Raw genomic sequence first — 22530 nt, 5'->3', positions numbered from 1 at the left:
TGATATTATATAAATAAAAACATCTTCGTTGAAATTGCATCTCGTAAATAAAAACGCCATGAAAACGTTTCTGTCAGATTCCGTTTGAGTTAAAGTCCAACGTCACGCTCTTATTTTGAAATACATTTTGAAAACACGATCTGCGCTCAGCTGATTGGACGAGCGCTCATCACGTGACCTTTCAAAGTAAAAGCGGTAGCATTAAGACAAGCGAGAGTTCCTTTTGAGATCCTTCAAAGTAAAAGTCCAACATGTAGCACCAACGTGATGTCAGCAGGAGGGGGCGCACGAGACCGGAGGATTGACTGAGCCGAGTCCAACTGTCCAAAACCAGGGGAACTACAACACCGAGGAGGTTCTGGTTTGTATTCGTTGTGGGAACGTTCTGATTGTTGTCTTTTCCAACACGTGCACATGTGTGTCTGAAGCTCAAACTTTTCTTGTGTTTCATCTTTTCTCTGCAGGAGTAACTGCAACTTTTCACTGCCTCCACCTCTAAGCCGACCCGCTGCACCACCCTGCATGGGTGGAGGGACAGGGTGGCCCTGAAGAAGGCTGCTGACACTCTACGGGCCGATAGTATTTCTATTTATTGATAAACGGTTGTCTTAATGTTCTACCTTCACCACTCTCATCATTTATTAACCCCTGAAGCGCGTCTCAAACTTTGTCTGGACCGGGGATCGAACCACTGACCTTCAGCTGCACATACCGAGCAGTGTGGTGACTCAAATATTCATTAAATATGATTAAATGTTGCTTTAAAAACACGTTAAAAACTCACATTTATGTCAGTCGCAGAGTTCACGGTGTGTTTACACGAAGACGATTGTAACATCAAGATTAATTAAGATAATTAGCTTCACGTACTTTGTAAAAAGTATAATTTATATTTGGCGTCTGCGGCCAGCAGTATTTCTATTTATTGATAAATGGTTGTCTTAATGTTCTACCTTCACCACTCATCATTTATTAACCCCTGAAGCGCCGGACAGTATTTGTTCCAAGGTGTTCCAACTTCTCAGCCAATGAGAAGGCTCTATTGTTCCAATTTCGAGAATCCAACTTTTGGGATATTTTTTCAGCCAATAGGAGAGCCGGATTGTTCCAATTTCCCGCTCATCCCGCCTCCTCTGACTTACCGAGTCAAATATTAATTAAATATGATTAACTGTTGCTTTAAAAAACACGTTAAAAACTCATATTTATGTCAGTCACACAGAGTTCACGGTCTGTTTATACGAAGAAGATTGTAACATCGATGTTATAGTCGGAGATTAATTAAGATAATTAGCTTCACGTACTTTGTAAAAACTATAATTTCACATTATATTCACTTTTTATCATCGCTGTGTTAGTTTATAGCGTTTTATTGAGCTATTGGAGGCTGATATCAGGACCGATAGATGATCGATGTGTCAGATTTATTTAACGTTACTTTGCTTCTTTTAATCTTTCAAACTTTTTCTGAATATAGAGGTTGTATGAAAATGATGAGAAGCATGAAATTATGATTAAACAGGAATGAATGATGTCAGGGCTGATTCATTTGTACGATGTATGTATGTTTGAAGTCTGAAGTGATGTTCATGATTCACTGTTCTGTAATTATGACTGTATCCTATGTTACTTTATAGATTCAAACACCAGCAGTAAGTTGAAATGGCGTGGCGACAGCAACGCCACCTTCGTCCTGAGCCCGTGGAAGGTCCAGGTCGGGCGCTACCTGGGGAAGACCTTCCACTGGCTCCTGGAGAACGACGTGGGCTACAGCGTGAATCTGGTCGCCTCCCACCAGAAGGAGCGAGAGAGGACGGGGTCTCAGTCCCCACTGATGGCCAACAAGGTGGAGTACTTGAGTCTGATTCATCCGCTTCAATCCAATTTCAGTGCTGAAACCCGTTACTCCTCAGCGTACCCTGACTTTGCGGAGGCAGTCAGGTTCCACCATGCATTTGAGGAATCGCGGGTGAAGTCCCTCCGGTGCGGTCGGGAGGGACAGGCCCTTGTTGGCTTTGGGGACTTCAAATTTGAGACCCTGCAGAGCCTGTACGAGTCCGAGGACTCCCCAAAGATCCGGTATGTTGTACTAAAATGTCGAGGGTGACTGAGTTGCCGTATTGACAATAAGAGCCATACGACAAGTTGTCGTTCTACACAGATTTGTTAACTACCTCTGGAGGAAGGCAGATGGAGAACGCCGTCCGCTACATCAAGTCCAGAGACAGGCAGAGAGCTGCTGCTGGTGGTGGATGCAGCAGCAGCACAGCCTCTGTCCCGGCCGTGATGAAGGCCAAGAGTGCACTGCAATACATGTTTTATTGTTGTTTTACTGGACGGCGTTCCCTGTCTGCGGTGGAAATGCAGGCAAAGATAAAGAAGATGGGGGCCCCTAAGCCTGCATTTCCAGGTCAGTCCAGCCTAAATGAAAACAGTTCATCCACAGTTACTTTGTGGCTGACTGTGTACTTTCTGTGTTCCCTCTCTGTCACTGTGTGATTACAGCTTCCTCCAGTCAAAGCGGTAGTTGACATCGAGGAGTGTAAGTGTTAAACATTAATGTAACATTCATGTAATTGTGAACAGAACGTTTCTGTAATCAGAGACAGAGAACACGACGTCCTGTTCAGTTCAATGCTGTCTGTATCCAATCACTAACCGACATGCCGGCCCAACTAGTGCATCTGTAGAGTCGCCGCCTGCTTCACTGTAGTTTCCTTTAGTTTGCCACCTCATGTGTCTGTCTGTCTCTGCAGCTCATCTGTGCGCCGGCATTCAAAATGAACACAAACCTCTCTTTCTGTCTTCAAGCCTCAGATGTACAGGCCCCTCTCCTTCTCCTCACTGCCGCCGCCTCCACCAGCACCACCAAGGACGAGCCCACTGACGAGGAGTTGCTGAAGGCCACACAAGGGCAAGATGACCCTGCAGCACTCCTCATCAGGGTCGTGCAGAGACGCTGCCGCTGCCACTACCACCGTGACAGCCACCACCGCAGCCTGCAGCTGCCATCCCGGAGGAGTTGCCAGGGCCTTCCTCCCTCCTTCACCACCTGCTAGCAGTGTTGGGGTAACGTTGCTCGGATCAGGTCTCGGATGTCACTGCTGCTCTGCTCTGTCCTCTGATATTAAAGCGCTCTGTTGTTGTTGTTTTTCTCTGCTCAGCTGCCGCCCGAGTCCTGGCACACAGCTCTCACTGCAGGGCAGCAGGACTGGATCGGCCGGGTGCTGTTTACCAGGAACAGCTGTGAGAGGCCTCGACTCACCAGCGAGCTCAATCTCTGGTGGTACCACCCACAAGCTCGGCCGATCTACAATCAGCCTCCCGCGTCCCCCCGACCCTGTCTTTGCACATTGGCTGTTCCTGTGGATGCTGCACAGGATCTGGCGTCGGCAGCTGACATGCATGTTTGTGCACAGGGTCCTTGACAAAGGCTGGGCTGTGCAGGACCATCCGGAGGGTCCTAGACGTTGACGGCTGGTATCTCATTGTCACTGAGTACCTGGAGTGCCGTTGATGTAAGAAGAAGGTCGGCAGGTGGTCACAGGGCCAATTCCCTGCTGTACTGACGTACAAGTAAGAGAAGATGATATTTAATCTAACTAATTTCATAAATGAATGAAGTGGACTTGACATGTTCAAACTCTAACGTCGTGCTGTGTTTCTGCAGGCTGTCTTGTGACCTGAGGGTGGTTGCTGATGGTGTACGGGTATGACGTCCTGACGCGGCTGGACGAGTATAATGCCAGGATCACGTCCACCTTCAGGTCTATCTTGAAGATGGACTCCACCAAGAAGGCGAGTAAAGTTTTTCTCTCTTAGCCGCTCTGCGCGCGTCAGCTCACGTGGGTTAACGTTTGGAAACTTTGTCCTCCGTCCAGGTGACGAAGAAGCTCGCCGGTACTCTTTGCGGTTGATCCCGGAGATGCTGGTGGTCCGAGCTGGAGGGGAAGCACGGGATGGTCAGCCTGACCGACTGAGGTGATCCGGAGCATCTCCAAGGAAGAGTGAAGGCTCCACTGCTGTCGCCGGACGCGTGGAGCCAAGGAGACAGCGCTCCTCATCCAGGAGGCTAAGCAGTCTGAGCTGGAGCAGGAGCACGGGATGGTCAGCCTGACTGATGCCGAGGTGACCCGGAGGATCTCCAGGTAGGAGTGGAGGCTCCACTGCAGCTGTCAGCCACCTAGCCAAATCGCTCTGTTTGAGAAATTCGAGCATGAGTTTTAAGACAGACGCGACACAAAATGTTAAACACATTCAGACTCCTGACAACAGAGTGCAAAGTTGAATTGCTCTGTTCGAGAAGTTAACCTGTGCTGACGACCCTAAAGCCTCAAGCAAGGAGAAGACCTGCAAGGCTGGGCTGTGCAGGATCATTCACAGGGTCCTGGACATTGACTGGTATCTCATGGTCACTGAGTACCTCGAGTGCCGTCAATGTAAGAAGAAGAGGGTGGTCACAAGATATCATATGGCAGCTGTCACCCACCTACAGCTGCCAATTCTCTGCTGTACTGACGTACAAGTAAGAGAAGATGATCTTAAATATTAGAAATAAATAAAGAAATGAAGTTGATTTGATGTGTTCAAGCTCTAATGTGCCATGTTTCTGCAGGCTGTCCTGTGACCTGAGGGTGGTTGTACAGCTGAGGCCACACTCTGGCCAACAGTGCTAATTTATTAAATCTCTGAGTGAAAGAAAGTCAAGTGGAAATGATTTAATTTCATGTGAATACATTTTATAAGAGAGAAGGATTTTTCTCTCTTTTCCTTTTTCTTTCACTTCACATGTGAGTAAAAATCCCGAGCTTGCTGTTGTCTTAGCTCTGCTGTTGACTCTCCAGTAGGTGTCAGCTTCTTCCTTCTTCTTCCTTCCTAGCCTCCTCGTCTTCATAGAGCCCTCCATCCCTCCATCAGTTTGGAGTTGTGTTCGTGTGTTTCTAATCTTTACTTGTGACATGTGCACGTGTCAACACTACTCAATGACCAAGAATGTGCAATGTACAGTTTAGCACAAGTTACTGTTCAAAGTTTCTGTATATTTTTATTTGTATTTTCCTTACATGGACAGAACAATATGTTCTTCCAGCCCTTAAACTTGAATGGTGTTTATACTGTGAATTATAACAACGCTACATCACTCTACATACATAATAATACGGAGACAATAAATATGAAATGAGACCTTTTATTGGTATCACATCATTTCCTGCAGTCAGTTAGCTTCAGATAAAGTAGTTCACACTCTATGAAGCTCAAGATGACAAGACCACACCCCCTCAGCTGGGGACCAATCAAAGCCTGGCGATCCCACACCTGTATTTACATGGGACAAAACTCCACACCTCTTATACATATATATAAGGGCGAAACAGGGCGATCCTAACACCTGTCCACGCCTTTATGTGTCTGCTGCTGCTCAGTCTGTCGCTTCATTTCCTCTTTGAGTCTGTCCACGCCTTTATGTGTCTGCTGCTGCTCAGTCTGTCGCTTCATTTCCTCTTTGAGTCTGTCCACGCCTTTATGTGTCTGCTGCTGCTCAGTCTGTCGCTTCATTTCCTCTTTGAGTCTGTCCACGCCTTTATGTGTCTGCTGCTGCTCAGTCTGTCGCTTCATTTCCTCTTTGAGTCTGTCCACGCCTTTATGTGTCTGCTGCTGCTCAGTCTGTCGCTTCATTTGCTCTTTGAGTCTCACAGATCAGGTGGTGAAACATGGGCAATGAACTCTCTCAAGCAGACTACGACAGGTCTGCTTCTAGATATTATCAGACTGCTTCGAGGCACCCATCCATCTTACCAGATGTGAGTATAGACGAGTCTCTGCTGAGATATTCTGGCCTCGACTCTAACGCTGTGCTGCAGGCCCAATCCAACAAGCTGCTCAGCTACGTGCCGCAATTCATTGAGAAGATCGGATCAATGACTCCAATCCCAAACGCTGTTGGACTTGGAGCATTGGTGATTTCCATGATCATAGAGCTCTGCACTGATGCCGCTCAAACAGGAAGTGATTCGTTCAGCATGATCCGACGAGTGTTTGGTGAAGAGAAAGCCTCAGCTGTCCGGGACACCATGACCGAGTATCTGAGGCGCCATCAAACGTTCATCAACAACAACCAACGATTACGGGAGGAAATCCAGAGACTAGAACAGCAGCTGAGCAAAGATCTCACCGTCCTCAGAAACTCCCTGCTGCATGACGGACAGATGAGCACCCGTGGGTTCAAAATCTGGGTCAACGGCGCCTCCTTCCACCTCCAGATGTTGATCCATGAGGCTCGACTGAATCGTCAGGCAGACTCTGTTAACAGGATCAGGAGCACCACCGATTTGTATCTGCAGGACCTGAATCAATTACTGGAGAAATACAGAACTCTCGAGGACATTTTTAGGGCAAAAGTTGTTCCGCTTGGATTTGGTCCTGTGCCCCCTGTAACATTCTTTTACGTAGTCATTAATGAGTGTGAAAAATTCTGTGGTCATAGTCAGGAGGATTACCTTCGGCACAGTTCTCAGCTGAATGAGGCTTTTATGAGACTCGTTGTCAAAGATATCAGAGCAGCTTTGGAAAATCATTTCATAAATATCAGGAACAACGTCGACTCTCTGATCAATCAACATGGTTCATTCACTCTGCCAAAAACAGCCTGAGATCACTGTCACAGATTAGTTTATCTGTGTTTGCTTCGTTTATTCACCTTAAATCTCACTAATCATACATACAGAACACAGCAATGGACAAAAACTGACCTGAGGGAGATTACTCATGTAAACTTTGTAAACATCTGATTTAACTCTGATCTACATGTATATTCGACTCTCTGTGTGTAATGTGATTGTGACTTTGTTTGTCGTGCTTGTTACCAAATGATGATTTTCTCTTGTAAAAAAAATGATGCAGACGTGTTTAAGACAAATAAAATACACTGCGTTGGTTAGTTCAGGTTTTCCTGCAGGTACTGGCAGGAGGAATGAAAAAACCAGGAGTGGATCATGACAAATGTGTTAGAAGACGTGTTAAAAACACAAACATTGTTATCTGTTACCATAATGTTTCTTTCAGTGTGTAAATGTTTTTTTTTAGTTTTTTTTTATCGTGTTCAGCTCCTTAATGGAGCACGCAGCCTAACTGCTAATTAACGGCTGATAGCTCATGTATAGCCATACTGTATATATATGTGTATATATAGTTAGTTTGTTTTTGGTAATGTGTGTGCACTTCATTGTAGCACTGGATGCTTTATGTTATATGTAGCACCATAGTCCTTGGAAAAACACCGTCTTGTTTCACTGTGTACTGTGTATATGGTCGTAGTGTGCGATACTACATATTTTGGTATTGGTAAATACGAGCCAGTATCGCTGATACCGATATTTAAAAAATAAACAAGGTGGATGTCATTGAATTGTTAAATCTCAATTAATTTTCATATTCTTAAGTGTTTTTTGTGATGTTTCCTTTTTTATTATTAAATAGTTAAAACTCAGGACAGAATTAGGACAAAGTTTAGAATTAAATAGAAAATGCTTTGGTATCAAAGTTTTTTTTCTGAAAAATCTTTTCAGAAAAGTACTGTTGAGAAACTACTCTCCCCGTTTTTGTAGCTCCATGTTTTCTTTTGGATGTTTTTTTTATATGTTTATATAAATTGGTTATTTCCACTATACCTGATGAGCTTTTTACAAATCCCACATTTAGCTGTTGTCTCGCATTCAGCTTGAAAATACAGCCACACGGCTCCTCTTCCTCTCTGACATTGTGCACTGCGTGTGCTGATGAACCTGAGCCGGCTACTTGTTTGTCTGTTTGCTTTGTGCGTCTAAGTCACGTCAAGTGACGGCGCAACATCTAAACACGGTAGGGTGGAGGGTGAGCAAAGTGTGCCTTCTCTGCAGGAGGAGCGGGTCCGGCGACCTGGCTGTTTCCTGGCTGTTTTCCAAACCACAGCATTACAAACAAGAGCGGAACTTTAAAGTAAAGAATCGATCTCACCAGGCTAGTATCGATCCGATACCGATACTGACTTGGTATGGACCTCGACAGCCAGCAGTGAAATGCCGACATGCGGCTATACATGTCATCACTTTTAGTGACCTCCGATTGGCGTAACCGGGTGTCATTACCACCGACGTGAATAACAATCTTACTGTATTTACATTTATCTTTAGCCAGCAGTTTCAGAAAAGATTTGATGTCGCCCGCTCTGGCCCCCGGTGTCGCTAACTTCACGTTTCGGACTATGGAGCTGCCAATGACCAGAGTCGGCCTCTCAGCAGGTGTGTCGCTGAACATCTGGTTGGTTGGTTGGTTGGTTTGTTGGTTGGTTGGTTGGTGCACCGTGGGCTTCAGTTTGAGCCTCGCCTCCAAAGCTACAAATAAACTACATTTAATACAAGTACAGTTATCACTAAAGGAGGACGAGGAGTAACTGAACATGTGGCACACAGGACAGGAGAGCAGAGAGGAGCCATTGCTACAGCTAGGCTAGTTATTGTGACTAACAGAAACTGGTAAAGCTCAGATTGTGCTCACAGAAGTTCAGAAACAGTCTAAGCATAGTGCAGAGATATGTAGATAATCACTGAGGTGAAAAATAGCTTCGTAAACATGCTGCAAAACCAGACAGAATGGATTTTTGTTTCGCAGCAGCACAAACGGGTGCGGCTGCGATAAGTTATTTGCCGTGTGGTGAACAACCAAAAATAGAAACCAAATCCAAGTTCAGAAAAACATTTGTTAGCTTTGTTTTCCAATGCACTCACAGTGGACTTTATCTTTTTAAAGATTCTTTTCATGGCTTGTACCTTTTTTGACAGCATAGACAGACAGGAAATAAGAGTTATACAGAGTTATGAGGACACACAGGTGATGGCACACCAGTGGTGTGGTGCAGATTGTATGTAGGGATAAGTTGGGTATACCATCTTCTAAATCCTCCTTGATGAGCTTTATCAGTGCTCTGCAAGCTGTTTCTGTTTATCTAGGATGGTGAAGGAATGACGTATTTGTGTATTTTAATGAGTGGATGAAGTAAGGAATAAGGAATGCTTTACTTAGATTATGTAACAGTCAAGAAGTGAAATGTGCAAATACTGCTACCTAAATATGCAAGAGTAGTCGTACATATTGCCGTTTATAACATGACGAGTTTTTTCGCTTCGAAGAAAAAATTCTGGGCTCATTTAAGAGTGTACCCACGTCTCCAGACACCACCACACCACTGCATGCAACTCAAAGCAATCAGGGCACGTCGTTCACAGCTTAGACCACGGGGACGCCCCATCATTTCTATCGACAACAATAAAGTGGTTAAAGGATAGGTTTGTAAATTTCTATTGAAAAGGCTGTAAAGATTCCTGCTGTTCATTCTGGCCATTAAGAGATCCTCTCTAACGCCCTACTGTGTGGGACGTTCTGTGCAGAAATACCTCCTGAAGTTTACCTGAAGCTGAAAAAATGGTCAAAAAGTGTCAAATTAAAGCAAAATTATCATAATTCACATCAATGTCAAAAACTATAAACTTACTGAAATTTACAGTTTTACAGATTTTCCTTGAATTTTGATAAGAATTTATACTATGAGTCACATTTAATTACAGATAATTATCGTCATGTTACATACATATGTAATTTAAGAAAGCGGGAAAAAGTCCATCACAAATAATATATTAATGTTTTTGCACAATAACTGTAGTTTGTTATGTTTGGCATTGTATTTAAAAATGACAGTTTGGTTTGGTAATTTATGGATATGTTACAGAGTCATTTCTTAATTTGAAAAAACAGAAAATTACTGTAAAAATGTAAAAATTTTGTTATTTTCCATTTTCTGACTCCATCAGTTTGAAATACAAATGAAATCAATGAATATTGACAATATGATAATTTATGGATTACAACATTTATTTATGCATTTCCACACAACAGCTGGCAGTGCAGGAGGATGCAGCAGCTATGCCAGGTCTATTTTTCAATTTTTGGTGCTATTGTGTGTTATGTCAGTTATGTCAGTTATGTCAGTGTGTTAACTGACATAACTGACATAACTAGCTATCGACAACTGCTAACCTGCATCCAAACAACTGGAGCTCATGTATAGCCATACTGTTTATATATGTATATAGTATATATAGTTTGTTTGTTTTTGGTAATGTGTGTGCACTTTATTGTAGCACTGGATGCTTTATGTTATATGTAGCACCATAGTCCTTGGAAAAACACTGTCTCTTGTTTCACTGTGTACTGTGTATATGGTTGAAATGACAATAAAACCCCCCTTGAACCTTAAACCCTTTTATTAGGGTTGCAGAGGGGTGGAAAGGGGTGGTGGCCTCAGTAGCCCTGCAGTAAGCAGTGTGCTGTGTGCCTGTGATTGAGGAATAGCAGATATTCAAGTGTACCTGCATGAAATCTGTTTTTTTTAGTCAAGATTATGCTAAAATATATTTTCACCAGCTATATTTAAGTTCACTGTTAAAGGGCCAACCTGCATTTTTTTAAATCCCTGATTTATTCCCATAAATTCCCAATAATTCCCATGGAAAGTGTCCAACTAAAAGTCCCTATCTGTCTGTTTTTACAGGAACACAAACCAAGTTCTGCAATATTCCATTCTGCATAACGTGAACTTTTAAGATAATTAGCTCCGCGTACTTTGTAAAAACTATAATTTCACATTATATTCACTTTTTATCATCGCTGTGTTAGTTTATAGCTGTCACGGACTGTGTGTACACTGTGGCTGTTGAGTTGTGTTGTAGTAAGTCAGGCTGCAGTGTATGGGGTGACGTCAGGGGGGGGGGCGTTGTTAGAGGCTGTGAAGCCTGTCAATCATGGCAGTTGCCATGGCGATGTTAGAGGCTGTGAAGCCTGTCAATCATGGCAGTTGCCATGGCGATGAGAGGCGCGAAGGACCCGTGGGGGGCGTGTTCAAGTGAGCGTGTGTAGAAGAGCCGGCAGAGAGCTCAGGTGTCCATGTTATATGCTGGGTACCTGTTTTATTGTTTCGGCTCCGGCCCACGGTATCCTGTGTTCCAGCTTGACAATAAAGTCCAGGAAAAGCAGCCGCTTCGTAGCTTCGTTGTTCCGGGTCAGAAGTGACCGGACTTCGCCAACGGAGCTACCGCGCCGCTCGTTAGCTTGACGAGGTGCTAACTGCTGCTAAGCAACATGTCGCCACAGAAACTCTTGAAGATGAAGCGGGAGGAGGAGGAGGAGGAGGTATCTGAGGAGGAGGAGGAGGAGGTATCTGAGGAGGACATGGACACCGCTCAGAGTGCGGCAGGACACGGACAGGTGAGAGAGATGGCGGTGAGGAGGCTACAGAGGCGCCGGAGAGGGAAATGCTAAAGGCGGGAAAACAGCAGCTGCCAGGAGCACGGACATGCGCAGACAGGTAGAGCCACACGGTGGCGCCCTCCCACCCTCAATGAAAACCCCCAGGTATAAGATAAGATAAGATAATACTTTATTGATCCCACAACGGGGAAATTCACTTATTACAGCAGCGAAAAATAGAAAACCAAGGAGGGAAACACAAGTGTACATATTTACAAAAAGTACTAGAGTATAATGTGCAGGTTTAAGAATGTGCAGATTTGCTAGACAAGTACTGGGGGAGAACATAAGCGTTACAGAAACAAAACAGAAACAGACATGTACAGGAGACTACAACATGAGCAGGTGCAGGTGTTGTAAAGTCTCACAGCAGCAGGGATGAAGGACCTGCTGAACCTCCTTCTTACACCGTGGGTGTAGCAGTCTGCTGCTGATGGAGCTGCTCAGAGCTAGGGATGTGACTTTTGATCAAAAACACTATTCGAAATTCGATTCGAAAATCGACAGAACCCCGCCCGCCCCCACCCACACACCCAAACGCGCGCACACATGACAGACAGGGTGAAAGGGTAACGGTTTAATGAGTCAATAAACAATGATAAACAAATAAACAATAAACTTCCATTCACATCACATAGCCAACAGTCTCAAACAATAATAAAGGCTTCCAATTTTATTATTTATATTTACTATTATTTCCTATTTCCGTCTGTTAGAAGGAACCGCGGGTGAAACTGCCCGTAAGGGTATAGAGCTGGTCCACAGTTCCACGGCCAGGACGAAAACCACACTGCTCCTCCTGGATCCGCAGGTTCGACAATCTTGCGGACCCTCCTCTCCAGGACCCCCGAAAAGACCTTCCCGGGGAGGCTGAGGAGTGTGATCCCCCTATAGTTGGAGCACATCCTCCGGTCCCCCTTTTTGAAGAGGGGAACCACCACCCCGGTCTGCCAGTCCAGAGGCACTGCCCCCGATGTCCACGCGATGTTGCAGAGACGTGTCAACCAAGACAGCCCCACAACATCCAGAGCCTTGAGGAACTCCGGGCGGACCTCATCCACCCCCGGGGCCTTGCCCCGAGGAGTTTTTTGACTACCTCAGCGACCTCACGCCCCAGAGATGGGCGAGACCACCACGGGGTCCCCAGACTCTGCCTCCTCAACGGAAGACGTGCTGGTGGATTGAGGAGGTCTTCGAAGTATTCCCTCCACCGACCCAAGACGTCCCCAGTCGAGGTCAGCAGCACACCGTCCCCACTGAACACAGTGTTGATAGTGCACTGCTTCCCCCGCCTGAGCCGCCGGATGGTGGTCCAGAACCTCCTCGAAGCCGTTCGAAAGTCGCTCTCCATGGCCTCACCGAACTCCTCCCACGCCCGAGTTTTTGCCTCCGCAACCGCCGAGGCCGCATTCCGCTTGGCATGCCGATACCCGTCAGCTGCTTCAGGACTCCCACAGGCCAAAAGGTTCTGTAGGCCTCCTTCTTCAGCTTGACGGCATCCCTCACCGCCGGTGTCCACCAGCGGGTTCGGGGGCCACCGCCACGACAGGCACCGACCACCTTACGGCCACAGCTCCGGTCGGCCGCCTCGACAATGGAGGAACGGAACAAGGTCCACTCGGACTCAATGTCCCCCACCTCCCCGGGACATGAGCGAAGCTCTCCCGGAGGTGGGAGTTGAAACTCTTTCTGACAGGAGATTCAGCCAGACGTTCCCACAAAACCCGCACAGAACGTTTGGGCCTGCCAGGTCTGACTGCCATCCTCCCCCACATCGGAGCCAAATCACACCAGGTGGTGATCAGTTGACAGCTCCGCCCTCTCTTCACCCGAGTGTCCAAAACATGTGGCCGCAAGTCCGACGACACGACCACAAAGTCGATCATCGAATACCGGCCGAGGGCATACTGTGCCAGTGCACCTATGGACACCCTTTGCTTGAACATGGTGTTTGTTATGGACAATCCATGACGTGCACAGAAGTCCAATAACAGAACACCACTCGGGTTCAGTCAGGGGGGCCGTTCCTCCCAATCACGCCCCTCCAGTCTCACTGTCGCCGCCCACGTGAGCATTGAAGTCCCCCAGGAGGCGAGGGATCCCCAGAGGGAGCGCTCTCCGCACCCCCTCCAAAGACTCCAAAAAGGGTGGGTACTCTGAACTGCCATTCGGTGCATAAGCACAGACGACAGTCAGGACCCGTCCCCCCACCCGAAGGCGAAGGGAGGCTACCCTCTCGTCCACCGGGGTGAACCCCAACGTACAGGCGCCGAGCCGGGGGGGGAAACAAGCAGTCCCACCCCCGCTCTGCGCCTCTCGCCGGGGGCAACTCCAGAGTGGTAGAGCATCCAGCCCCTCTAGGAAACTGGTTCCGGAACCCACGCTGTGCGTCGAGGCGAGCCCGACTTATCTAGCCGGTACCTCTCAACCTCGTGCACCAGCTCAGGCTCCTCCCCGCCAGAGAGGTGACATTCCACGTCCCCAGAGCCAGCTTCTGCAACCGGGGGTCGGACCGCCAGGGTCCCCGCCTCCGACTGCCGCCCATCTCTCTTCGCACCTTCTCCCCCCTGAGACCCCTCCCATGGGTGGTGGGCCTATGGGAAGGGGGGCCCATGTCGCCTTTTCGGGCTGTGCCGGCCGGGCCCCATGGGTAAGGACCCGACCACCAGGCGCTCGCCAACGACCCACCCCCAGGCCTGGCTCCAGGGGGGGGCCCCGGTGACCCGCGTCCGGGCAAGGAAACTTGGTTCCATCCGTTGTCATTTTCATCAGGAGATGTTGAGCTGCGCTTTGTCTGGACCCTCACCTAGGACCTGTTTGCCTTGGGTGACCCTACCAGGGCCTAAAGCCCCCGACAACATAGCTCCTAGATCATTGGAACACGCAAACCCCTCCACCGCGGTAAGGTGGCAGCTCCAGGAGGGGTATAATCTGTCCCTGCGTAATGAAAAGTGTGGATATGTTAACATATCCACACTACTAACATGTGACAGGGCGCACCATGTGACCATCATTTTTATCACTTGGTCGAAGGCAAAGCGGAGAGTATCATCGCACCACTAGCTTACTGTATCAAACTCTGGCCAATCAGTACCACGAAGCAGCCTTCACACTATGCTTTTTCCCTTTAAACCGAATTTCCACTGGTACTACAGGGTATCTGTGAATATCCCCATGTGTAGCATACCCTCCGGGGTGCTAAAAACACACTTGGTTTCCTTATTTTTTCTTTTTTCCACGTAAACGTTTACCGTTTTTTACCGCTGGCTTGTTCGTCTCGTAGCAACACAACACCGGAAATAGAAAAAGGTGCCCTTCAAATAAAATGTCACTATATAAAAACAGAACGAAAATTATGTTCAAAACAGGCAAATATATATATAAAATAGAATTACATGTTCAACCCAAATCATTACATTTTACAATGGGTTTGCTACACCATGCACGCACCTAATATCCACCCATCCTGCCTCTATCAAAGCCCCAGGTCGAATCAGATTCTGGTGAACTATAGACTGCATGCAGCCGAGTCCACCATCGCCTGATGTGTCCCACCAAACATCGGACGTCGGAGAGACGTGCAGATCATGTCAGTATTGGGTCGGTCCATCGGAGACCACACCTAAACGTCGGTACGACGTGCAAAATAGGTCAGATATTTGACGTCTTTTGGACCTTTTTTAGACGTCGTAGCGACGTTCGAATTTGGCGTACTCTGAAGACCACATCTAGACGTTAATTTGACGTACAAAATAGATCCAAGATTTAGACGTCATTATTGGACCTGTTTTAGACGTTAATATGACGTCCACATTTGAACCTCATCTGGACGTCATTTGAAGACCACATCTAGACGTTAATTTGACGTACAAAATAGATCCAAGATTTAGACGTCATTATTGGACCTGTTTTAGACGTAAATTTGACGTCCACGTTTGTACCTCATCTGGACGTCTGTTAAGGACTACATTTAGACGTCATCAGAACATGCAAAATAGATCCAAGATTTAGACGTCATTATTGGACCTGTTTTAGACGTAAATATGACGTCCACGTTTGTACCTCATCTGGACGTCTGTTAAGGACTACATCTAGACGTTAATTTGACGTACAAAATAGATCCAAGATTTAGAATCATTATGGACCTGTTTGACGTAAATATGACGTCCACATTTGAACCTCATCTGGACGTCTGTTAAGGACTACATTTAGACGTCATCAGAACATGCAAAATAGATCCAAGATTTAAACGTCATTATTGGACCTGTTTTGACGTTAATATGCGTCCACATTGTACCTCACCTGGACGTCTGTTTAGGACTACATTTAGACGTCATCAGAACATGCAAAATAGATCCAAGTTTAGACGTCATTATTGGACCTGTTTTAGACGTAAATATGACGTCCACGTTTGTACCTCATCTGGACGTCTGTTAAGGACTACATCTAGACGTTAATTTGACGTACAAAATAGATCCAAGATTTAGAAGTCATTATTGGACCTGTTTTAGACGTAAATATGACGTCCACATTTGAACCTCATCTGGACGTCTGTTAAGGACTACATCTAGACGTTAATTTGACGTACAAAATAGATCCAAGATTTAGACGTCATTATTGACCTGTTTTAGACGTTAATATGACGTCCACATTTGAACCTCATCTGGACGTCTGTTAATAGAATGTAATTTTGACACCTGAAACGCACATGTATCTAATCAACATGCGTACGGGCTAGTATTAAGTAAAATATGTTTAATATCACCATATTTGATTTTGTAAAAGTTTGTATTTGATTTTGTATGATTTCAAAAAAGGAGATGAAAGACACCTGATATAAATAAACATGGACACAAAAGGTGATGCCTTGGGAGGTATTATATTTTATAATAGTTAATTAGGAAAAAAATGTAATTTTTACTGGTTTTCTCCAGAAAATATACATTGCCTGCTGTAATAAAATCGGTGTACTACTTTTAACAGTAAATACTAATAATAATAATTTATTTGGTTTAATAAAAGTCACGTCATTCACATTCAGGTGTTCTGCCTGTAAGTAGGCCTGACAGAGTTGAGAAGTGCATACTGTTGTGCCCCCTGCACCTGGTCTGCTTGCAGTTAGTCATGTGATCATGATGTCATATGATGACAATTCCAAAATGGTGGAACGGTTGCTAAGCAACACACAAACATTCTCGTGTGGATGTTTAAGGAACTGCAGTCTCACACACACACACACACACACACACACACACACACACACACACACTGCACACAGACACACACACTGGACACACACACACACACACGTATATATATGTATATGTAAATCCACCACATCGTTACATCAAAGCTCTGTACAACGTCATTTATTATTTCATGCTCGCCAATGTACGCTAAATGTTTCTGTTCTTCTACTACATGGAAACAAACAAAGTGTGGAGGAGAACCAGGAGAGTCCAGACAGGACCTGAAAACACAAACACACACACACACATTCATTGTCTTCATTTGTTCATTCAGAAATGATTCAGTATTTATTGGTTGTATGTGTGTTTACATGTCGTACATCCTATTGTATTTGAATATTTTATTGTGCTGGCACTAAAACTGGAGAGATACTAAAGCAGCAAATGAAAACATGAATAGTTATACTGCTGAAGCAGAGATATTAAGTACATGTGTACTTAATACTAACTGATAATACTATACTTGAGTAATTCTATTTTATGTCACTTTTTTACTTCACTATAAATATTTTAAAGCTTGAATTAATACAAAATATAATGATAAGAAAGTTCTGCAATATTCCATTCTGCATAACGTGAACTTTTAAGATAATTAGCTTCACGTACTTTGTAAAAACTATAATTTCCCAAACGATCCCAAACGCTGATCCCAAACACTGTTAGACTTGGAGCATTGGTGATTTCCATGATCATAGAGCTCTGCACTAATGGCGCTCAAACAGGAAGTGATTCGTTCAGCATGATCCGACGAGTGTTTGGTGAAGAGAACGCCTCAGCTGTCCGGGACACCATGACCGATTATCTGAGGCGCCATCAAACGTTCATCAACAACAACCAACGATTATGGGAGGAAATCCAGAGACTAGAACAGCAGCTGAGCAAAGATCTCACCGTCCTCAGAAACTCCCTGCTGCATGATGGACAGATGAGCACCCGTGGGTTCAAAATCTGGGTGAACAGCGCCTCCTTCCACCTCCAGATGTTGGTCCATGAGGCTCGACTGAATCGTCAGGCAGACTCTGTTAACAGGATCAGGAGCACCACCGATTTGTATCTGCAGGACCTGAATCAATTACTGGAGAAATACAGAGCTCACCAGTGCAGTTTTAGGCCAAAAGTGCTTCAGAGACCTTGAAATTTGCATATGTCTACGTCAATCTTATACATAGTCACTGATAAGAGTGAAAGACGGCATGGTGAGTTTTCACGGGATCTCCTTCTAGGCCCTGAGGTAAATGAGGCTTTTATGAGACTCTTTGTCAAAGATATCAGAGTAGCTTTGGAAAATCATTTCATAAATATCAGGAACAACCTCGACTCTCTGATCAATCAACATGATTCATTCACTCTGCCAAAAACAGCCTGAGATCACTGTCACAGATTAGTTTATCTGTGTTTGCTTCATTTATTCACCTTAATTCACTAATCATACATACAGAACACAGCAATGGACAAAAACTGACCTGAGGGAGATTACTCATGTAAACTTTGTAAACATCTGATTTAACTCTGATCTACATGTATATTCGACTCTTTGTGTGTAATGTGATTGTGACTTTGTTTGTCGTGCTTGTTACCAAATGATGATTTTGTCTTGTAAAAAAAAATGATGCAGTTCAGGTTTTTTCATAACTAGCTATCGACAACTGCTAACCTGCATCCAAACAACTGGAGCTCATGTATAGCCCTACTGTTTATATATGTATATATATATATATTTGTTTTTGGTAATGTGTGTGCACTTCATTGTAGTACTGGATGCTTTGTTATATGTAGCACCATAGTCCTTGGAAAAACACTGTCTCGTTTCACTGTGTACTGTGTATATGGTTGAAATGACAATAAAACCCCCCTTGAACCTTAAACCCTTTTATTAGGGTTGCAGAGGGGTGGAAAGGGGTGGTGGTCTCAGTAGCCCTGCAGTAAGCAGACTGCGCAGACCTAAACACTGCGCACAGCAATCTTAATAGTCTGTAACTGTCAGTAAAGTTGCTGGCAAAACCAAGTCCAACCGTAGCAGCCCACCAAAAGTAATGTCACTGAACTATGCAGGCACCTTGAGTGTGAACTGAACAGCTAACCATTCTAAATACAGACGGTACCATATCTGGTGAGTGCATAAATGTGCACTATACTAAATGTGTAGAAAATAAAATACTACTTCAAATCCTTTTCAACTCTCAGCAGCATCTGCAGACTGCAGGGGAGATCAGTGATTAAGTGGTCATTTAACTCACATTTCCCCGTGAATGGAGAGGGAAAGGGAGAAAACGTGACCATCAATTCCCAGAGAGATGAAGCGGGAAGGTGCCGGGTTACTCCATGTCCCCGGCCAACTGGGATAGTTCAGTTCTAATGAAGTTCATAGCTGCCTTGGAATTGTCAAAGCCGTGGGATCCCTCTTTTGTGTTGACGCAGAGTGTGGCTGGATACTGAAGGGCAAACTTCACTCCACGCTGATGCAGGACTTTCTTGCACTCTCTGAATGCATCTTGCTTGGCTACAGTGCCCCTGGAGAAGTCTGGAAAAATCATGACTCGCTTCCCGTTCCAACGAAGCTCTCCTTTCCTCTGGGACGCGTGCAGAACGGTATCTCTGTCCCCTAACCGCATAAACCTGGCAATCAGTGTTCAGCCGTTGTGCCTGTATTCCGAAACTTGGGGGCCTAGGCTGTGGGCTCACTCAATAAACCATCCCTACTTGGGTGTGGGTATCTCCAGCATTTCGGGCAAAACCTTCTCCAAAAACATAATCGGGTTACTTGACCCACAGCCTTCAGGAAAGCCAACAAAGCACAGATTATTTTGTCTGCTCCGATCCTCCATGTCATCAAGCCTCTCAGCGAGATCCGCCACTTCGGTTTTGGTGGCTAGGGGGTTAGCCTTTAGCCGGTGGTCGGACTTCTCCAGAAAGCAGAGTCCCCCCTCCACCTCACTGACCACTAGAGTTGTTAGCTTCTCATTCATCGATGAAGTGGCTTTGCGTATTTCCCCCAAGCTCTGCAGCTCTCCGGATATTTGTTTCAGGGCGGAGAAAATATCTTCCGCAATATCTTCCGCGACGTTACCTGGTGGCTGGCCACCGTCTTCTTCCTGGCACACTGGTGAATTCGCATCGCTGTTGACACGGGCAGCTGGCATGCCAGTGGTGTTTTTAGGATTCTGTCGCCCGGAGCTTTTAGGCTTGCTCGACATTGTTTCCCAAGCTCTTTTCTAAAGTCTGGATGTGGTCTAGTAAGGAAATGTCTACTGTTTATGTATTGACGGCTAAATGTTAAGCTACCACGGTGGAGCTACTCAGGTACTACTCAGGCTACTCAGGTAAGCAGACATCTTCTTCACCATGTCACGTGACTCCTCCCATACCAGGCCTTCTGGTTTTCTGGGCCTCCTGAAGGTTGACCTTGGCCTCCTCCTGATATCTCTCCAGCTGGTCCCCCATCTCCAGCACAAACTGCACCACCCCTCTGTTGCCATGGTGGAAGGGCCTTCCCAGTTCTTTCAGAGCACGTCCAAGGGTCCCTGTACCTCCCAGCATACAACAGTTCGAATGGTGAGAAACCGGTTGAGGCCTGGGGAACTTCCCAGTAGGAAAAAAGCAGAAAGGGCAACCAGCGGTCCCAGTCTTTGCCCGTATCCTCCACAAATTTCTGCAGCATTTTTTCAGTGTCTGGTTGAATCTTTCGACCAGACCATTCGTCTGTGGATGGTATGGTGTGGTTTTAATGGCTGTGATGCCCAGTTGCTTCTGAAAAAGCTGCATCAACCGTGACGTGAAGTTGGTTCCTTGGTCTGTTAGGATCTCGTCTGGTATCCCCACCCTGGAGAATAGTTATACTAACACCCGCAGTACTGTGGGAGCAGTGATAGTCTGCGGGGGAACGGCCTCAGGGAAACTTGTGGCATAGTCGCACACCACCAGGACAAACTGGTGACCCCCACTACTTTTCATCAAAGGCCCTACAATGTCCATAGCAATCCTGCGGAATGGAGTGGAGATGACCGGAAGTGGGTGTAACGCTCTGTCAGACTTGCAGCCAGGGCATGTTTTCTGACATGTGGGGCATGTGGTGCAATATCTCTAGATGTCTGTGTACATGTATGTGGCCAATAAAACCGTGAACTGATGTGCATGTATGTTTTGTTACAGCCATGGTGTCCAGCCCATGGAAGTGTGTGTGCCAAGTGCATAATCAGTCGTCTGCAGCTAGCAGGGATAACCAAGCGCCTGTGTTCATTATCCGTAGAGTACAACACATCATTATCCACAATGAACCTTTCCCTCCCCACACAATCTCCATTTGCCTTTTTCCACACCTTAGCAAAAATGGCTTCAGGGTTGTATCTTCCCTGTGTAGCTCAGCAATATTTTGAAGCACTTCCCACATTTCTTTAACCACACTTTTCATCTCAGGATCAGTGACGAGATTTCTTTGGCCCCTTAGTGCCACCTTCGCACAGACTACTGTCTGAGTCTGGGAGTGGTTGGACTCGGGTGATCACAGGACATTTACATTTACATTGCCTGACTGTTTTTGCCGGCACTTCTCTCTCATGCAGCAAGTTCATCAACACAGGTAAGTCCCATCCAAGAATTATATCCACAGGCAAGCTCTCAACCTCCCTAACAGTCAACAGGTAAGGCTGTTCATCAATGGTAACTGTCACTTCAGCTTTGGGATAAGGATGCTTGTCCCCATGCACGCACACAATGTCTGTCTGACGGCTGTAGTCCACACAGCCCACTGGCACCAAGCTCTGTGGACATGTCTCATTAATGCATGTTACTAACCAAACTTCCCCGGAGTTTCTGTACTCTGTCGTCCAGCAGGTTCTGGTGGATCATGGCTGCTGCTGTGATCCTGCATGACGTCCACTACGCATATTATTACTGTCATTATTACTACCATATCTGCTACTGTGGTCATTTTATCATTCATTGTGATTCATTGTCATTTTGTCAGTCATTGTAACTGTACAATATGTTTGTGTTGATTTGTCCTGTACACGTGACATCCATTGCACGTCTGTCCGTCCTGGGAGAGGGATCCCTCCTCTGTGGCTCTTCCTGAGGTTTCTTCCACCTTTTTTCCCTGTTAAAAGGGTTTTTGTGGGCAAGTTTTTCCTCACTCGAACTGATGGTCTAAGGACAGAGGGTGTCACTCCCTGTACAGATTGTAAAGCCCTCTGAGGCAAATGTACTTTGTGACTTTGGGCTATACAAATAAAATTGATTTGATTTTGATTTGATTAATCAGGGATGTAAAACTCCCAGTGTCCAAGAGAGCGGTAACCTGCTGCCATTTATACTGACAGTTTTATGCTGTTGGATCCGACCGTTTTTTTCCCCCATGGGCCCCACCTCTGGATATGGGGCATAGCAGGCACTAGTGACCTTTGCCTTTATGGGACACTTTGTGGCCTGGCTGCTGGCAATAAAAACACAAAATCCTTACCAGAGGCTTGTTGGTTTGGGGCAGTGCTGGAACCTCCTGCCTATATTCTCTCCTCCTGGGCCAGGGCTGTGGTGGCTGGAATGTTTGTTGGGGTGCTGCACTGGTGGAGCATGAAGCTGGGCCCCCTCTCCAAGTGTTGAGATACTGCAACACTAGATTTGCAGCTGTGAGGCAAGATGATGGTCTCACCGATCTGCTCTTTGGTGTGCTGCTCTGGCCGTATCCAGCGCCGGTAGAGGCCCTTCAGGCGGTGATAGGTCAGGTTCTCGCCAGGTGGTATCGTCATGGACCTGAACTGCTGCCGGTAGGTTTCTGGGGAGATGTTGAACTTGGCCAGAAGCGCCGTCTTCAGGTCTGGATACCAGTGGGCCCACTCTTCGTCCATCGCTGTGTAGGCCTCCAATGCCTTCCTCGCCAGCAATGGAACTAGGCAGCAGGCCAACTCATTCTCTCCCGTGTTTTTGCAATACGCTCAAAGCGTAGTAAGTA

At 45.9% G+C, this 22530-nt stretch overlaps 1 protein-coding gene and 1 long non-coding RNA gene across 2 annotated transcripts in view; both read left to right on the top strand.

Annotated features, from left to right (window-relative positions):
• Positions 1-17982, top strand: part of LOC113746336 (uncharacterized) — a 24222-nt gene extending 6240 nt beyond the window's left edge. Inside the window, exon 2 of the mRNA XM_027281600.1 lies at positions 17263-17982. Coding sequence (XP_027137401.1) covers positions 17263-17721 — 459 coding nt within the window. The 3' untranslated portion in view covers positions 17722-17982. The remainder of the gene's footprint in view (positions 1-17262) is intronic.
• On the top strand, positions 2652-3791 carry LOC113746338 (uncharacterized). Its single transcript, XR_003462774.1, has 3 exons — positions 2652-3069; positions 3165-3576; positions 3671-3791. It is a non-coding gene; the product is annotated as an uncharacterized LOC113746338 (long non-coding RNA).
• Positions 17983-22530: the final 4548 nt, after the last annotated feature.

The sequence above is a fragment of the Larimichthys crocea genome, chromosome VIII, assembly GCF_000972845.2.
Source record: "Larimichthys crocea isolate SSNF chromosome VIII, L_crocea_2.0, whole genome shotgun sequence".
Lineage (NCBI taxonomy): Eukaryota > Metazoa > Chordata > Actinopteri > Sciaenidae > Larimichthys > Larimichthys crocea.
The sequence above is the reverse complement of the archived record's forward strand: the minus strand, read 5'-3'. Positions and strand labels throughout refer to the sequence as shown.